At 40.4% G+C, this 17944-nt stretch overlaps 1 protein-coding gene across 1 annotated transcript in view; it reads left to right on the plus strand.

The window, feature by feature from the left end:
• The window catches only part of col4a6 (collagen, type IV, alpha 6), a gene marked incomplete in the record, with an annotated part of 89722 nt that overhangs the window by 64859 nt on the left and 6919 nt on the right, over positions 1–17944 (plus strand). The window contains 19 exon segments of the mRNA XM_037688398.1: positions 546–617; positions 1810–1917; positions 3001–3219; positions 4593–4751; positions 5135–5143; positions 7804–7974; positions 8604–8786; positions 10515–10658; positions 10785–10898; positions 14064–14245; positions 14318–14381; positions 14481–14555; positions 16094–16201; positions 16294–16401; positions 16497–16568; positions 17151–17270; positions 17350–17466; positions 17545–17706; positions 17795–17893. Of these exon segments, the coding sequence (XP_037544326.1) occupies positions 546–617; positions 1810–1917; positions 3001–3219; positions 4593–4751; positions 5135–5143; positions 7804–7974; positions 8604–8786; positions 10515–10658; positions 10785–10898; positions 14064–14245; positions 14318–14381; positions 14481–14555; positions 16094–16201; positions 16294–16401; positions 16497–16568; positions 17151–17270; positions 17350–17466; positions 17545–17706; positions 17795–17893 (2286 nt within the window).

Consider the following 17944-nt stretch of genomic DNA (forward strand, 5'->3'; position numbering starts at 1 on the left):
GGTGCATGTGCCTCTGCTAAATGCTATTAACCAATGACGGTTGGGAAAGGGCGGCAATGGAAACATCGCTGATCTCAAGGGATAAAATCCCGTTACGTCTTCCCATCAGCTTCTACTTTTCATCTGCATTTTAATACAGTCAGCTTGCAGTTAACATTTAACCTCCAGTGCAAACCATAAAACTCAGATTAACCAGCCTAAAGTCTGTTAATGTGAATGGAAGCAACTGAATCAAAACTGCAAAAACATTCAGAGAATATATACTGTACATCTGAGAAAGTAACAAAATCATCAGTGTTCATTATGTGCTTGTAATCTCCATTACATTTTAGAAACATTGCTTATCTTTTACTCTACAAATAAAACAATGTGTTGGTTACTGCAAGGATAATAACAGATGTACAGGTATGGCATTTTGAACTATTTCTTTCTGTTATGTACAAACCAAAGTAAGTATTTGTGCTGCTTTGTTTATAAGTGTTTGCTGTAAGTGTACGTTAAAATGTACCAAGAGAAAGTTCTAACCTGTATCTGGCCACTACTAGGTGACAGGCTGCCATGTACCATACCTGGTGAAATTGGAGAGTATGGACTTCCTGGTTCTCCTGGACAACCAGGTAACAGATGTTTTGCAGTGATTTATTATCTGTTGTTATTTGCGTTCATATACCCTTTTTGATTAATGTGCTTTTAAGGCACGTCAGTTTGCATGAGATGTTTCTGTTCAAGGTTAATTCTGCACTGAAACATGTTTCGAGACTTTAAAGGAATAATTTGTTCACTTTTGATGTTCTGTCAGATTATTCATTAGTTGCTTTTCAGCCATCACACCTGTCATGGAAAATAAAGTTTTGAGAAAAAGGCAAAAATCATCTTCCTGGCTAGGCTACTAATGGCTAGCCAGACGAGGGCCCTTTTTAAATCCGTTTTTTACAGGGTTAAAAGCTAAGTCTGAAAATGAACACATTGGTGTGAAATAATATTACATGAGCTGAGATTAAATCTCTGTTTTGTATGACACCGTTTAATTTCTTGCCATTTTCCTCTTTTGGCGAGCTGTTAGTCTAACCAGGTTGAAGACGTGCTCTTTTTCTCTGTACTCTATAAAAAGGCATTATATATTTAAAACTACTTGACAGAACCATCCATCCATCCATCCATCCATTTTCTTTACCCGCTTATTCCATTTTGGGTCACGGGGGTCGCTGGTGCCCATGTCCAGCAATCACTGTGCGAGGGGCGGGGTACACCCTGGACGGGTCGCAAGTCCATCACAGGGCCACACAGAGACAAACGAGACAAACAACCATTCACTCTCTCACTCACACCTAGGGACAATTTAGAGTTACCAATCAGCCTAACATGCATGTTTTTGGTCTGTGGGAGGAAACCGGAGTACCCGGAGAAAACCCACGCATGCACGGAGAGAACATGCAAACTCCACCCAGAAAGGCCCCTGGACCGGGGTTTGAACCAAGGACCTGCTCGCTGAGAGGCAGCAGCTCTACCAGTTGCGCCACCGTGCTGCCCACTTGACAGAACATTATTTTATAAATTAATTATCTTTTTTTCTAATGATTGTTACATTTTTATAAAATGATGCATCATGTGTTGGTCTTTCTTCTCTTCTAAACAAATTGTAATGAAGTAGGTAATTGTTGGAAAGATCCCTAGCATTTGGAAAAGTAAAATCCAAAATTTGCTTTACTAGAGTAAAGCAAAGTCCAAAGGTGTGTGTGGATTGTGTGGAAATCCTGTGTGGCTGACTAATAATGCTCAAACTTAGTGCTTTATTATATTTTCCCTCAGGCTCTAAAGGTGAAAAAGGTTTCCCAGGAAGTCCTGGACGTCCAGGTTTTGACGGCACCAAAGGAGAGAGGGGAGAATCTGGCTTTGGAGGCCAACCTGGATCACAAGGTAACCTTTGTTCTAAGCTCTGCACTGTCTGGACTTTGAGTTATGCTATGAGCTGTAATTTACTGTAGACCAGTGCATGCTGTAATTATGTGTTCAAGGTGGTTTAAGTAGAAACTGTATGGGACAAGCACTTAAACATTGCACTTGATTAGATTGACATTGTTACGTTTTTGGAGTTTGGTAGAACCCATGTGCAGGCAGGACTAGGATTACTCAGGATTTAGAATATAATTGATTTTAATAAAGAAGTGACATGCAGCAAACTTACAAAACCTGAGGGATGACATGGACGAAGATAGGACCATAACGCCATACAAGACAATACCCAGACAATTCTTCTTCTTCTTCGTGTGGTGTTTATTGGCGGTTGGCAAACAACTTAATGGTGCATTACCGCCACCAACTGGTAAGGAGTGTGGATCAGGATTCTAATATGTAATACTATCCAGACAATGAGGAACACAGAGACTTGTATACAGACACTATCGAACAAACAATGACAAACACCTGTGGAAGAACAACAGGTGGTGGAGGCAGGTGATTACAAGAGGGAGAAACACTGAGGCGAGCAGGACAGAAGACACAAGAATTAGACAAACACACACAGGTCCTCTCAGACAAGTGTAGCATGGTAGTGTTATAGCAGCATGTGGTGCCAGTAGAATTAAAACTACAGTTATAAAGATGACAGTCATATTAACTTGTCTATTTTATATATTTCAATGACCAATCAAATATCTCTGTCCATCCCTATGTTTACTGGACTAAAAAGATTGTGACTTTGTACTCCATACATGGCTAAACCAAGAGAAGCATGGGGCTAAAATAATATTTCCTATCTTATTTATGTTCAAGCAGCTTTTTTTGTTTGCAGGTGTTCTTTAGACCAATAATAAATATTTTCTTAACAAGTATACAAAAGCGCAATAAACGTGTATTTCCTCACAAGCCTAAGCTTACTCGCTGGTATAATAAATTCTTATGTTACTACGATATTGTTGCAGGAATGTTGTTTTCCATTATGACAAAGTTTTCACTCCTTTGGCAGTTTATGTAGACATTATCCATGCACTCTTCCTGCAGGTTTTCCTGGACCCAGAGGGGACCCTGGAATTCCAGGTGTTCCAGGACAGAGTTTGGATGGACCTAGGGGGAAGGATGGTTTTCCAGGACTTCCTGGACCCAAAGGGCAACCTGGAGAGGTTCTTGGAGCCACTCCGGGAACTCCAGGACTGGATGGCCGACCTGGAATGGATGGAAACAAGGGCCAGCCAGGGACACCAGGATCACCTGGAGCTCCTGGTGGGTCTAAGAAATAGACTGGCATGTGTTCTTGGTGTGGAAGTACTTGCAATAGTAATAAGTATGCAGGCAGCAGTACAACTAGTAGTACTTTAATACTTTGTCATTCAATCAGTTGTAGCTGTAGTAACACTGATAACAGTGCTTTACAGTGGTAGTGTAGACATACACCAGGAAGAACAGCTACACATCAGACACTGAGCCATTAGTCATCCATTTGACTCTCATGGGCTTCATGGGCTAACACAATCTCTTTTTAATGGGTACTGGACTTTTTGACACTAGTGTGTCTAAACCCACGGCATCTCATCTTCCCTATCACCCTAAACAATGACCCCCCCCCCCCCCCATGGGTGTGTCATGAGCCCCCTGCTGTTGACACTACTTGCATTTGATTACCCAGTCAAACCTCCCTAGCAACAATATGTATTATGAAGTTTACAGATGACATAGTAGTGGGACTATTTCACAATGATGAGTCGTTGTCCTATATGAAGTGGAAGATCTGGCGGTCTGGTGTGAGGAGAATAACTTCTGTAGTCATGCGGACAAGACAAAGGAGCTGGTGGTGGGTTTCAGGAAGTGAAGCCATGTCTTCTTTCTCCTGTTCATTGCTGGAGCAAATGTGGAAATGGCCTACAAATTCCAAATATCTTGGGAGTCCACATTTCCAGAGACTTAATGTGGTTCTTAAATACCTCCAAAATCACAAAAAAAAGCTTATCATTGCTTAGGCTGAAGCAGACCTCCATATTCCAATGTTAGCAGATGTTTACAGATGTGGTGGATAGTATCTCCACCTTCATAAACACCACCTGGTATAGGACTGCTCTGAAGCTGGTAGGAAGTGACTGCTGGGGTGGGAACAACTAGTTGGATGAACAGACAGTAGCATGTAGCAGTAGTTCATGCTCAATAATCCAAGTAGAAAATCCAATAAAGTTCAGTCAGATCATCTGGATGGTTTCTTTTTTTGTTGAGACATTTCATCCTTCATCCAAAGGACTTCATCCTTGATGTTTTGAACCACTTTAGCTATGGATGCCTCAGAAGAGTTGACGGAGGAGAGGGTGGGCCCCAGAAACCATGTCATCACCAACAAACTGGTTGGTCCACTATGTGGGGTTTGCTGCTTGTGGGTCTCGGTTTGTTGTGGCTCCTTGGACTGATGAAGTCCTTTGAATGAAGGATGAAACGTCTCAACAAATAAGAAAGCATCCAGATGACCTGACTGAACTTTGTTGAACAGACAGTAGCATAACTTAAAATGAACACATAAACACAAACTGTTGCTAATTAGTCAACTGTAGTGGGAAAAATACTATAAAAAGAAGCAGTTAAAAACAAAAAAATATTTTTTATTCCTCTGTCAGGTTTCAATGGACCCTTCGGTTCTCCTGGTTTGAAGGGAGAGCGTGGCGTTGATGGTTTACCAGGTATTCCTGGTCTTCCTGGACTTCCAGGTGAGGCTATCGGTGCCATTCCCGGTCCGCCTGGACCTTCCGGAAGCAAAGGATTGATTGGACCTCCAGGTGAGATAAAATTTTCTGCTAACTTGATGAATTATGCATTCTTGATTATTAGTTTGGGGTTTCAGATTGAGACAAATCATATTGACTTGATTTTGGCTAATATTTTTAACCTCTCATCCCTCTAGTTTTCCAGTGTCTGTTTGTCCGTGTCATTACCTGTCATTATCCTTTCACACCCTCCATCAGATGGCATGTTATGTTCCTGTGCATTCAAGTTCGTCATCACCCAAAAATTGTCTTCTTTTGTTTTGTGTTTTCTCTTTGTACCACTTTTTCCCTCCCTTAATTCTTCTTTCTTTCCTCCATACTCCATCACCATCACCTCCATGCATCCTCTCATACTTCCATCTTTTTCCTTCTTGGTTTTTGGTGATTCGATATAGGCTGCCCAGGTGAGACACTATCTCCATCCATTGTCCATATCTTTGCCTATCTGCTGGAATTTTTTTCTTCAATCCCTGCATGCTTCTGCAACTCATGCATTTAATCTTTAACTGCTATACCACCCTAATATTGTCAGAATATGCTTTATCATCATACTTCAAACAAATGTCCATCTATAGAAGTAAGGATGACTAACAATTAAGACTTTATAGGTATTATTTGCACATTTTATGTTTCTTTGGTATTGAATTTTCAATATTGTGTCATTTAGTGCCAAAATAAGTTGGATGAATTTGATGTCTCTACTCTCTTGAATGAACCATTACAGCTTACAGGATATGCCATTTTCATGCTTTTAGTTGGATTTTGTTTAGCAAGTTTTTTGCTAAAGACAATTGTAAAATTGTAATACTTTATCAAAATCTGTGTACAAATTAATAATATAAACAATACTACACTTTCTGATGAAAAGTTAAGCACCCATGCATAGTGGTAGAAAGAAAATAAAACCTCCCATGTTGAAAGTCGTGAGCATAATGCAATGAATACAACATCACATCCAATGGATAGCAGAACTGGCAGGACAGGCACACTGCTGGTCCCATGTCTGTTGGTTGTGGTACCCGTTCAAGCCAGGAGGCAAACTGATTTAATGCAGAAAAGAGTCACACAGTTGTATTCTCTCCTTTGTCATCCAGTAGCTGCTGTATCTGGTCCTCGATATCTTACGTATCAGACTAGGTCAACCAAATTGGCACTACACATTTTATTCGGGACAAGGTTAAGGGAGAATGTTCTCGATATGACGGTAGTCCTTGTAGGCATTCATGCCATGTGGTTGTGTATGGATTTTTTCAAAATGAATGTACCATGTACCTAGGGGGTAAGACATGAGAAAGCAGGATATCCCCTGAATTGTTACCAGACATAATCTGAAGCCATATGCTATGTTTCCCAACACCATGATGGAAGAAGTAATGCTGGTGTGTCTTCCCAACAACTTTTTAGAATTGTCCTGTCCCATCAGTGCTGCCATACAAGCACACAACGATCACCTGTGGTAACATAGAACCAAGATTCATTGCTGAACATGATGGCACTCATCAGTTTATGCCACTGCTCCAAACACAGCTGTTTCTACTCTGTCAATTGTGGAAGTCTATGCATGGAATCAAGAAGCCTTGTATGACTTTTAGTCAGTGAGACAAGGTGCGTGATAACTTGACAACTTGTAAAGAGTCCAATGCCTACGTCTTGATGTATAATGTTTGGTGCACAATACAACAATGCTCCCCTTAGTGTAGTGTGCATTGGGAGACCAGAACCTTCACAACAAGGGTATGTACCCTCACATACCCACTGGTTCTACCACGGTCTACTGTGAAATCTGTATGCTTTACAACTTGCACAGTATGACCACCTGACCTCCAGTGTGACCCCTATCAAATTTTGCTAAGTGTTAGTAATGCTGTGTATGTCATGTGTTTATGAGGCATTTCACTCACAGTTTTAACTGACTGTTGGATGTTCCAGCAACTGCCTAATAACATTAGTTTCTACCCAGTATGCTAGTACTTGTGCCCTTTGAAGCCTTAGTTTCTTGAAAATCAAATCCTTTACAAAAGCATCACTAGTATTCAAGCTAGACAATTACATTTGAGTGCTTAACTGCATTTTGGTCACTAAGTGTGTATTGAACTTTTAGTACCAGAAGAAAATAAGATCATCACACCCATGTGTTGACTTAAGATGAATGTTTCATTCATAAGAGCAAACGATAAAACAATAAGCCTGCTTTTTTGTTATTTTTGCAGCAATATCTAACCCCCATGTTTCAATTTTACATCTAATCCATAACAGATGTATTTATTGAATTAACAGCATTAGGTTTGTTAACCAAAACAAAACGCTATTTAACTCTGTGACTGCTGCGCTGAGTGCAAAGGCTTTTTCTACACTCTTAAAAGGACTTTTGATTTTCATCACATCATTGTGCCTAAATTGGTGATAGATTATTTAAAGCTGGCATTTATTAACATTGCAGCACAGATGTGTTTGGAAATGGGTTCTGTTTTTAAGAATGTCAACTGTAGCTGTTAGCCTGCTGTTCTGTAGGACAACCCTCAGGTGGCGGAGCCTCACTAAATCGGACTGGAATTGCACTCAAACTCAGTATATTTGGATTTTTATGGATTGGTTCCGGTAAATGTTTTAACAGTTAAAACCCTTGGATACTGTTTGTATCTAAATTAAGCACATGTGGCTTGTGTCTTACCAATGACAAGTGCAATTGCAGCATTAAAACAATGTAAGTGAACATCTGTGTTTACATTGTTGGCTTCAGTTTCTCACATTTCATATCAGTGTGTTTATTTATTAAGAATAGAAATAAGCATTGAGTTGATTTTGTCAAACTTATGAATATAAAAATTCTGCTGGAGGTAAGTTAATTATTTATAGAAAAGGTAAGTATTTGAGCTAGTTTCTTATGATGTATTGTTTCAACTATTAGTTAAAAAAATGAAAATTACAATACATTGTATTATTATTTTGTTGTTGTTTCCAGATAAATACAAAATAGACCTTTATCACAATTTGATTTAACACTTTGTGAGTTTTTACAAACCTAATCTTTCCTCATCTGAACTCTCTGGTCTATCTTGGTCAGGATACCCTGGTGTGAAAGGAGGAAGAGGGGACCCAGGTTTCCCAGGACCTGCTGGAATGAAAGGAACCCCAGGACTTACTGGCTTCACTGGAACACCAGGACTAGTGGGACCTCCTGGTCTTCCAGGACCAGGAACTAGAGAGGGCAACCCAGGATTACCGGGAGTAAAGGGTATGGTTCGCTTCACTCAGGGTTATGACCTACAAGAATGTAGCATGATCACAATAAATTAGGAAATCTTCTTTCAGGATGAAAACAATCATGGTGCTTCTACACTCATAGGAATTGCCAAATAGGTTTTTCCTGCTGTTTTGCTCATTCCCAGGATGCTTTCCTACATCCTCACTAAGTTATGTATGCCTGAATGGGAATAATTTTCTTGGACTGCATCAAGATGCAGCTCGTACACAGTATCATGCTACCAAGTGTCACATCTGACCTAGATGTTTCTATGACCTTGTCACTATCATGGTTGAACAATAGGCATAAGGCCAGCATGGCCAGACCCAGTCTTCTTTCAGATTCTTTAGGATTAAGCCACGCTGGTGTGTGTGGTAAACATTGTCACCATAATCATAAACCACCATCATTGTTCAAGTTTTCATTAGGAGTCCACTTTGTTCCTAATTCACTACTAAAGTCCTCGCTAAATCTCAACAAAGACCTTCAGACTATATTATTATTTTTGAAAGGGGGGAATTGGGAATACTCTTCTGTCACATGCTGGTGAAGATTCTCAGTCATCCAGGACATGATGAATTGAACGTTTTTTGAACTCTTCTGTCACATTCTTGTGGCAGAGAAAAGGGCCCTCAGTAAGCTACTATCCACCATGGACAATGCTGATCATCCTCTGCACGGCACCATCATGAAGCAGAGGAGCTCCTTCAGTGGTAGACTGCTGTCCCAGCCCTGCTCAATGGACAGATTCAGGAAGTCCTTTGTCCCTCAAGCCATCAGACTGTTCAGCTCCTTCCCGTACAGTAAAAGTAGAGCCGTGTAAATATGCAGTACACAGGCACTGATGTATGTGTGTGTATGTATAGTTACATGTACATATGCATATGCCTCCGATGTGTGTCCCATCGGTGTATGAATGTGATAAAGCACTGATTATTCTTTATACTGTATATAGTAGAGTGCTGTATGAATGGGTAAATGAGGGCACAGATTGTAGTGTAAAGTGCTTTACGTGTCAATAACGTAGAAAGGCGCTATACAAGTACAGTCCAGTCCATGTATATACATGTATATTGGGGGGAGTGGTGGCGCAGAGGTTAGAAGATGGGTCTGTGATCAGAAAGTCGCAGGTTCAGCTCCCGGTACCATCAACATCAAAATGTGGGTGGAAAAGGTGGAACACCCACACCTGCCTCCACCCTCATTCGCCCCACTCTGGGCCCTTGAGCAAAGCCCTTAACCCCCACCATCTGCTCCCTAAACAGGTCTCTCTTGAAAATGAGTTCTCGTGGCTCAATGAGACTACCTGGATAAATAAAGGCTAAATGAAAAAAAAAAAAGTATATGCGTATGTATGCTTAGATGTGTATGTATGTATACATGTATATAGGTTAATCATGAATGTAGTACTCTCTACCACCTTGTGCATGTGCATATTGTATTTTTCCAAATTTGTGTATTCTGCTTCTTTTTTGATTATTTCACGTGTCTTTTTTCTGTATAATTAGAACATGCTACTGGATGCCTCAAATTTCCCCCTGGGATTAATAAAGTGTTTCTGTCTGTATGTCTGTCTGTCTGGCTGGCTGGCTGTCTGGCTGTCTGGCTGGCTGGCTGGCTGTCTGTCTGGCTGGCTGGCTGGCTGGCATTTAGGATCAACTGAAGACATTTCAAAGAAGTTTTTGGACACCCAGATAATAAACAATTTCAATAGTCCAGTCTAGATGTGATAAATGCATGAACCAGTTCTTCTGCATCATTTTTGGTCAAAATGTTTCTAATCTTAGTGATATTACACAGGTGGAAGAAGGTGATCCTTGTAACTTTTTTAATGTGGGTGATAAAAGGCATATCCTGATTAAAAATAACACCAAGGTTTTTAATTTTAGAACTGGAGGCCAAATTAATGCATTATCTACATTCGCCTTAGAATCTAGCTGTTTTTTGTTACTTTTCTTTTTTTAGCCATCCTATTTGTTAAAAAAATTAATTAATTTTAAAAAATTTGTATGACTTTTTAGAACTGTCTATTGTTGTCGCTGTTGTCCATTGTTGTCATTATTCTTTGTTGAAATCAGGTCTCTCTTGTAAATGAGTCCTCGGGGCTCAATGGGATTTACCTGTCTAAATAAAGGTTGAATGAATGAATGAAAAATGCCACCCAACAAAAGTGAAAGACTGCAAAATTTATTCCTAAGATGCTCAGGTCCAAAAACTAATACCTCTGTCTTGTCTGAGTTTAAAAGCGGAAAATTAAGGGTCATCCAGGTTTTTATGTCTTATGTTAGCAGACTATCTCTCCAAGTTAAATAAAATTCTTCAATGTTAGTGGAGCGCCACTTTCTTTCCAGCTTTCTAAATGCCCGTTTTAAAGTACAGTATGTAACAGAATTGAACCTAGGAGCATCTTCCTTTGATTGATTACTTTATTTTTCAACGGAGCAATTTTAGTGTGAAGGGGTCATAAGCGAAACAGGATCCGCTGTCATCTCATTCCACTGATTGTTCTGATCTGCTGGTCATTCCCACAGGTCAACGAGGTTTGCCAGGACTGATGGGCTTCCCTGGTCTACCTGGTCGCGCAGGACTTCCAGGATTTTCTGGAGTGAAAGGACAGCCTGGCGTGCCTGGTAGAAATGGATCACCCGGGAGGTCTACAATCTTCGGACCGAAAGGTAAAATTCTGAACACAATGAAGGTTGTGAGCCCCTCGAATTATGATCAGTGCTCAGAGCTGCAGTTTTGAAAGACGCACACTGAAGGAGAGTTACACAAACATGGTCATGTTTTTACTTTCATAGGGGACAGAGGATCTCCAGGTCCACCTGGCATTCCTTCTCCATCAGGGATCTTGCAGAAAGGTGATGGAGGAGAACCTGGTTTCGTAGGCCTTCAGGGCTTCACGGGACCCAGAGGTAGTAAAAATAACTCATTATTTTCAAATGGTTTGTTATTAACTGAAATGAAAACTATTCTTACCACATATCCTGATGCATGCTCAATAATCCAGGTAGAAAAATCTAAAAAAAGTTAAATCTGGTTCTCTGGACATTCAAAAAACAAAACAAAACAAATAAAATTGTAGAAACATTCGGATGAAAGACGAAACACTTCTACAATTTTTTTGTTTTGTTTTGTTTTTTGAATGTCCAGAGAGCCAGATTTAACTTTTTTAGATATTCTTACCACAAAACAATCTTTTCCATGTTGCCTTTTAATTTCTGAATTTAGAAATGCAAATGTTTACTTGGTCCTACATATTAGGAGTCAACAAAGGTAAAATAAAATAAAATTAACATTTATTATTATTATTATTATTATTATTATTATTATTATTATTATTATTATCATCATCAAAGTCAAGTCAAAGTCAACTTTATTGTCAAAACTGCACTATGTACAGGACATACACAGGATTGAAATTCCGTTACTCTCAGACCCCTGGTGCAACAATAAACATTAAAACATTTAATAAATATTAGCATAAAATGAAATAATAAAAGTATGATACTGTCCTAAATTGTAAGTACAGCAGTATAAAAATATTTAAAAAGTCTATCTATAAAATGAAGGTCCTGACATTGACATTTGTAGTAAAGTGACATAGCAGCATATGAAGTTATTATTATTATTATTATTATTATTATTACACATGTGAAGCCTCTCAACTTTCAAGCCAGATGTCAAGAGGTTAGTGTTTAAGAAAGAATGTAATTTGGGAGTAGTATTTATATTTAATAGCATGAGGCATTTTATTTTAGATGTTAATAAGTTGTAACCTGTTTTGTTCTACTGACTTCTGAAAGCAAAAAAAAAAAAGTTGCTTTTTATTATATGTTCTGTCAGTTTTATTTCTTTATATCCAATATTTGTGACACATATCATTTACCTTGTTCTTTTATTATTGTGTAACTAAATTATTTTAAATGAAAATTTTGGTCATTTTTCCCGAGCCCCTGTACAAGGATGGTAGATGAGGAAAAATGACTTCATAGGACAAATCAAATGTTAAGTAGTTTTACAAATATAAAATAAGATCATTCCAAATAAATAAGAAGTTGGGGGATGTGTAATTACAAAGTAACGTAATTTACGGACTATTGAGCGCACCTGATTATAAGCCGTGCCCACTAAATTTTAAAATAAATATGCATTTGTACATATACAGGCCACACTTGTGCATAAGCCGCAGGTGTCCACGTTGTAACATGAGATATTTACACAGAAATATTTTTTTAACTTTACTGATACGTACCGGTAACATACACAAATATGTACAGTAACTTTTTTTTTTCTGAATTGTGTCTGTAACATGGCTGGTTAAAAAAAATACAGTAGCCTGTAAGGAAAATTCATTGATCGCAATCTTCATATTCCTCATGTGCACTAAAATCCCTAAAGTCGTCTTCTTCAATGTTGAATTGAACAGCCTCAGAAAGCTTCATCACACACGTCCTCGGTCTCTTTTGTTGTCGCTCTTAACATCACTTTCATCTTGAGGCAAATTCAAGATTTGATTTGATGTACGATTCACACTTTAAATGGCTGCAAATACTTTGTTGTGTACAACGAGGGGGGAAACTCCCACGGAGAAACTCCCACAGGGAGGAGGAGGGGAGGAGAGAATGGGGATGGAAGAAACAAAGTTCCCCCGCCCCCTCCCCAGTGGACCAATGAAAGGTTTCAACTGTAACCTGTTGGGTAATTTCATTGGACAGTCCTTTTTTTTTACCTTTATATATACAGGCAGGCTCATTAGTTATGTTTACATGGACATAAGCAATTGGGTTAAACGACCATTCAGAATAAAAATGCGTCATGTAAACGCCCCATTCGGATTATTTTTTTGTTTATTCAACGTGATCCGAAATAATTTGTGATCAGAACAAAACGGGTGGTTTACGCCGATTCATAATCCAAAAGGTGCGCATGTAAATGCTTAATCTGTTCATTTTTTTTCCGATCGCAAAAAACTGACCTGACTGCGCATGTGCGACCTATGTCATTTCCGCCTGGCTAATGCTAATAATATTAGCATGTCGTGGGAGCAAAACTGGTCGGTGAGTGACACATTTCTACTAGAAATTTTGAAAGAGCTCAAAATTATCTTTATTACCTGTAGCTCAGTCAGGGAGTGCAGTAACATCTCCATCGTCATTAAAACCTGTCGCGGGTCCATTTTGGGCGCTCAGCTTTGTTTACGTTCATCCCGGAAGTAGAACTTCTTCTTCTGTGTTTTTTTTAAGGACAGTTTACCACTCTGCACATGTCAGTACTTCTGTTCAGAACAAAGCCCGCTGCATGTAAACGTCCATCATGAACAGATTGTGCCCATGTAAACGATACATTCGAATTATTTAATCTGAAAACATTTCAATCCGGTCAAAGAATTTTGCGCATGTAAACATAGCTACTGAGTCACGAAGATGTGTATTGGGCAGCTATGTGAGCACCCGGGTGTGACAAGGATAAATGTTTTGGCATTGTGAAGCTCGTTAGCCCGTCCAAAAAATAAAAATGAAAAAAATCCATAAATTAGCCGCAGCATTGTATAAGCTATGATGTTCAAAATGTGTGGAAAAAGTAGCGGCTTATAGTCCAGAAATTACGGTAGTGTACAGTTTTACACTTTTAAATAAGCTGTCCACTGACTAAGTCTCAAAAAGATTTAATTTTAAAAACATTACCAAACTGATTGATATCCTAGCACATAAGCCCCGATGCATTGTAGGTGGGTACCTCAACCCCTCCCAACCCCTCCCTCCACTTCACTTTTATTGACTTGCTGGGCTACCATGTGTCAATCATTGCTATAATTACTGTATAAAGTGGGATTTGCTGTATATAGGACACTTTCTACCTTCTGGTTGAAACAGTAATGCAGTCTTTTATCAAAGCAACTCAGCAGTAAACTCCTAAACATGTAATTTTTGAACAGTTGTGATCAAATTCCTCTCTATGTATGGAATTCATGGTTATACATTTATCTTTGTTATGTCACTTGACTGTTTTTACTGTGTTGATTATAACAAGTGTTGATGTATTTTGTTATATGTATGAATTTTCTTTATCTTGTACAGGTGACAAAGGTCTGCCGGGTCAGCCTGGTCGAGAAGGTCGGCCTGGTCTTCCTGGTTTTCCAGATCAGAGTAAAGGACAGCCTGGAGTGCCAGGGTTCTCTGGGTTGCCTGGACTTCCAGGCTTCTCTGGACCAAAGGGAGACTTTGGAATCATGGGATTTCCTGGCATGCCAGGACCAACTGTGAGAAAATCCACACACATAAACACGCAGCATGTTAAAGTGGCAGGACTGATGTTCTGATGGGTTTTTCAGGGGGATGACGGTGCACCAGGGTTCCCTGGCAACCCTGGAGAACCTGGGCGACATGGTCTCAAAGGTGAGCAAGACAGATGAAATCAAGACATTTTCCATGTCAGATCTACAGCTCAACCCTACATCTGTTGGTGAGTAATCGGGGACTTGTTTTGTTGCATAGGTCCACCTGGAGAAGCTTTTGGTTTTCCTGGAACACCAGGACTTCAAGGCCAGCCTGGAGATCCAGGTTTACCAGGTAAGATGACTTGTTTTGATAGAACCATTTTTGAAGCGACATTCCTTTCAGAATAGCAAACGCTTGCTCCTAGTGACAACTTCTGAATTAATACAAGCCTGACCAAAGCAATATCACTCAGTGCCCAGCATGGCAAAACTTCAAACACACATCTGGGGTTTTCTCAGTGCTGCTTGGATATGTGAGACAAATTTAGGCAAACTATGTGTAAAACTGACAGAATTTTAACTATTATTGTTTTTACTAAGCTCAGTTAGCTGTGACACCTTCCGTGAATGGGGATGAGAATTATTTAAAAAAAGGGAAACAATAGCAGTAAGGTAGCAGACTGAAACTTTGATCTTCCATCCATCCATTATCTTTACCACTTCTTCCTTTTTGGGTCGTGGGGGTCACTGGTGCCCATATTCAGCTGTCACTGTGCAAGAGGCTGGGGACACCCTGGACGGGTCCGGGGTCTCCAGTCCATCACAAGGACACATATGGCCCTTTTCCATTAGTAAAGGTACAGCACGGTTTGACTCAACTCGGCATGGTTCCAAGGCTTATCCACTAGCAACGGTTCGTGGAACCAGTCCCTTTTTCAGTACCCATTTCTCTGGGGTTCCAACCATGCCGAACTGGCCCTAAAATGTGACATCAGAACACTGTGGGTCACTGGCTGTTTGAGAATTCATAACAACCCGATCCATCATTTCCAATACTCAACTCGAGGAGCAACTGGACCTATTTTAAAGATTTTAAAAACAATAATGACAACACCGTGATCTAATACTGAAGTGCAGGCGTAATTTTGTGTTTGGTGGCCGACAACAAAATTCAGAACGAGCTAGATGGCGCTCCGCCTGTCTCCCCGGTCCTCTCCACCAGAACCTCGGAACACCTCAGACCAGGCAGGGCATCATCTCCCCAGCTCCAAGCTCTGCCAGTCATGGCGGAAGATCCCCTGTGAAGCACCCCAGCAAGCACGTGCAAGACCAGGGCTCAGGCAGGCTCCGCTGGTCACTGCTGGTCTGCTGGTGAAAGTATAATGGAAACACAACTCATACCGAGCCAAGTCGAACCGTGTTGTACCGGTACTAATGGTGCTAATCGAAATGAGGCAATAGAGACAAACAACCATTCACTCTCACTCACACCTAGAGACAATTTAGTTGCCAATCAGCCTAACATGCATGTTTGTCTGTGGGAGGAAACTGGAGTACTTGGAAAAAACCCATGCATGCACGGAGAGAACATGCAAACACCACCCAGAAAAACCCTGAAAAGCTTGTTGAGAGACAGCAGCGCTACCAACTGCACCACCGTGCTGTCCCAGTCACAACAATCTGGCCTTTTATTACATCACTACAACATTGTTTCCAGCCTTTTTAATAATATTTATCTCGGTTAATTTGTATGTTGATTGTGTATTCTGGTAGGATCTAGTTGGGTCATGTTGCTTCGCTGGACAACATAAAACCACATTTTCATTTTGGTAAAAAATGTATTGCAAAAATGTTAAACCTATGTGGTGAAATTTGGTTGTCTTTTTGTAGGTGCTCCAGGCAACGAGGGCAGGCCTGGGGACAGCGGCGTTCCAGGAAGTCAGGGTTACTTTGGAGCAAAAGGTGCTCCTGGCCAAATCGGACGGACTGGACTAATTGGTGAGAGACCAACAAAGGCCAAGTGATGAAGCTGATTTTGAGCTGTTTCCCTTTAAGCAGCACAATCATGCGTGATACCTTATCTTCCATAGGCTCGCCTGGGTTCCCTGGGCAACGTGGTCAGCCAGGATTCCCAGGGAGAAGAGGATCAGATGGGTTTCCCGGTCCAACTGGGACCCCTGGGGTTCCAGGGATCAAAGGTAAGATAAACCATAAAAAATTTTCATATTTGAGCCCACGGAAGATGTTTTGAAACAACAGGTCCACAGATGTTCTCACAATGTTGTTTGTCCAGGTCTTCCTGGAGCTTCTGGTTTGGATGGACTTAATGGCCTTGCTGGTCCCATAGGGCTTCCAGGAACCAAAGGCAAGGATCATGTTGGATAAGTCATCTGTTGCTTCTGAATTATCCAACCTTAGTGTATTTTTTAGTATTCTTGTCTCTTGTTTATGTCAGTCTAACTACAATAAACATATTTGGGATGTGTAATTTCAGTAATCTGTTGCAGTACAATTTTAAAATGAAGGTAGGCACAGTTGGACGAGTTTTTTTTAATACCATATTTTTTGGAGTATAAGGCGCATTAAGCAAAACAAAACAGTCAGATAAGTCAAACTTTATTCAACTCATTCACAATAACTCTCAACATTGTTCAGTTTTACCACATAAAATCGGTTCGAGGTCAGTAAGCACAACCAGAATTAATACATAAGGCGCACCGGATTATAAGGCTCACTGTCAATTTTTGAGAAAATTAAAGGATTTTAAGTGCGCCTTATAACTGAACAATACGGTAATTATTGTCTATCTTTGGCAGAATTTTTTTTGACCTGGACATTTGGGGCTTTAGCATCAAATGTTTTCAGTTGCAGATGTCCAAATGCAACAGAGATAGTAGAGGCACTATAAAGATGAACCTTTTCAAATGTTTGTCATGTTTGTATTCAGGTGCAGTTATAGGTGGTCGCCCTGGGGTTCCTGGTAGTCCTGGGTTGAAGGGAGAAAGAGGTGTGACCTACCCTGGAGTACCAGGGTTCCCTGGCTCAAAGGGACAGAAAGGAGAACCAGGTGGGTTGGATTTCTAAAAAGAAATTATCATTAAAATGAATTTATGGTTACATAAATATTTGGTTCTTTTGTGTATAAGGTGTTCCTGGTCTAGCTGGGTTCTCTGGACTGCCTGGACCCCCTGGTAAACCAGCAGAGTCGTTCTTTCCTGGGCCTGCGGGAGACCCCGGCCTTCCTGGATTGGATGGAAATCCTGGTAAAAACATTTCTATGGTCTGGTTCTCTATTGTCAGTCCTCCACTTTCACATTGTCACACTCTCCTCTCTGCTGCAGGTTTTCAGGGTCCTCCAGGTCCTCCTGGACCACCTGGTCCAGGCACGCAACAGGGGGACACAGGTGATCCAGGACTCCCAGGCTTCCCAGGAACCCCTGGTATGAAGGGAGAGGCAGGATTCCGTGGAAACCCTGGAATCCCTGGAAACTCTGGTTTCAAAGGTGAAGCGAGTTTAGAAAATCTTTATTAAAAAAATAAAAATAAAATACGGCAACAAACATAAATAAAAATGTTAATTTTTCTTTTCAGGACCTCTTGGTGAGAGTGGTTTCGATGGACGTCCTGGCATCAAGGGTCAGCCTGGAGAACCAGGCATCTCTGGATTTAAAGGACGCCCAGGACAACATGGTAGGAGGTCTCTCTGTGGATTAAAATTAATGTGTTAAATGCCCCCCCCCC

Source organism: Nematolebias whitei, chromosome 1 (assembly GCF_014905685.2).
Source record: "Nematolebias whitei isolate Nwh7 chromosome 1, NemWhi1, whole genome shotgun sequence".
Taxonomy (NCBI): Eukaryota; Metazoa; Chordata; class Actinopteri; order Cyprinodontiformes; family Rivulidae; genus Nematolebias; species Nematolebias whitei.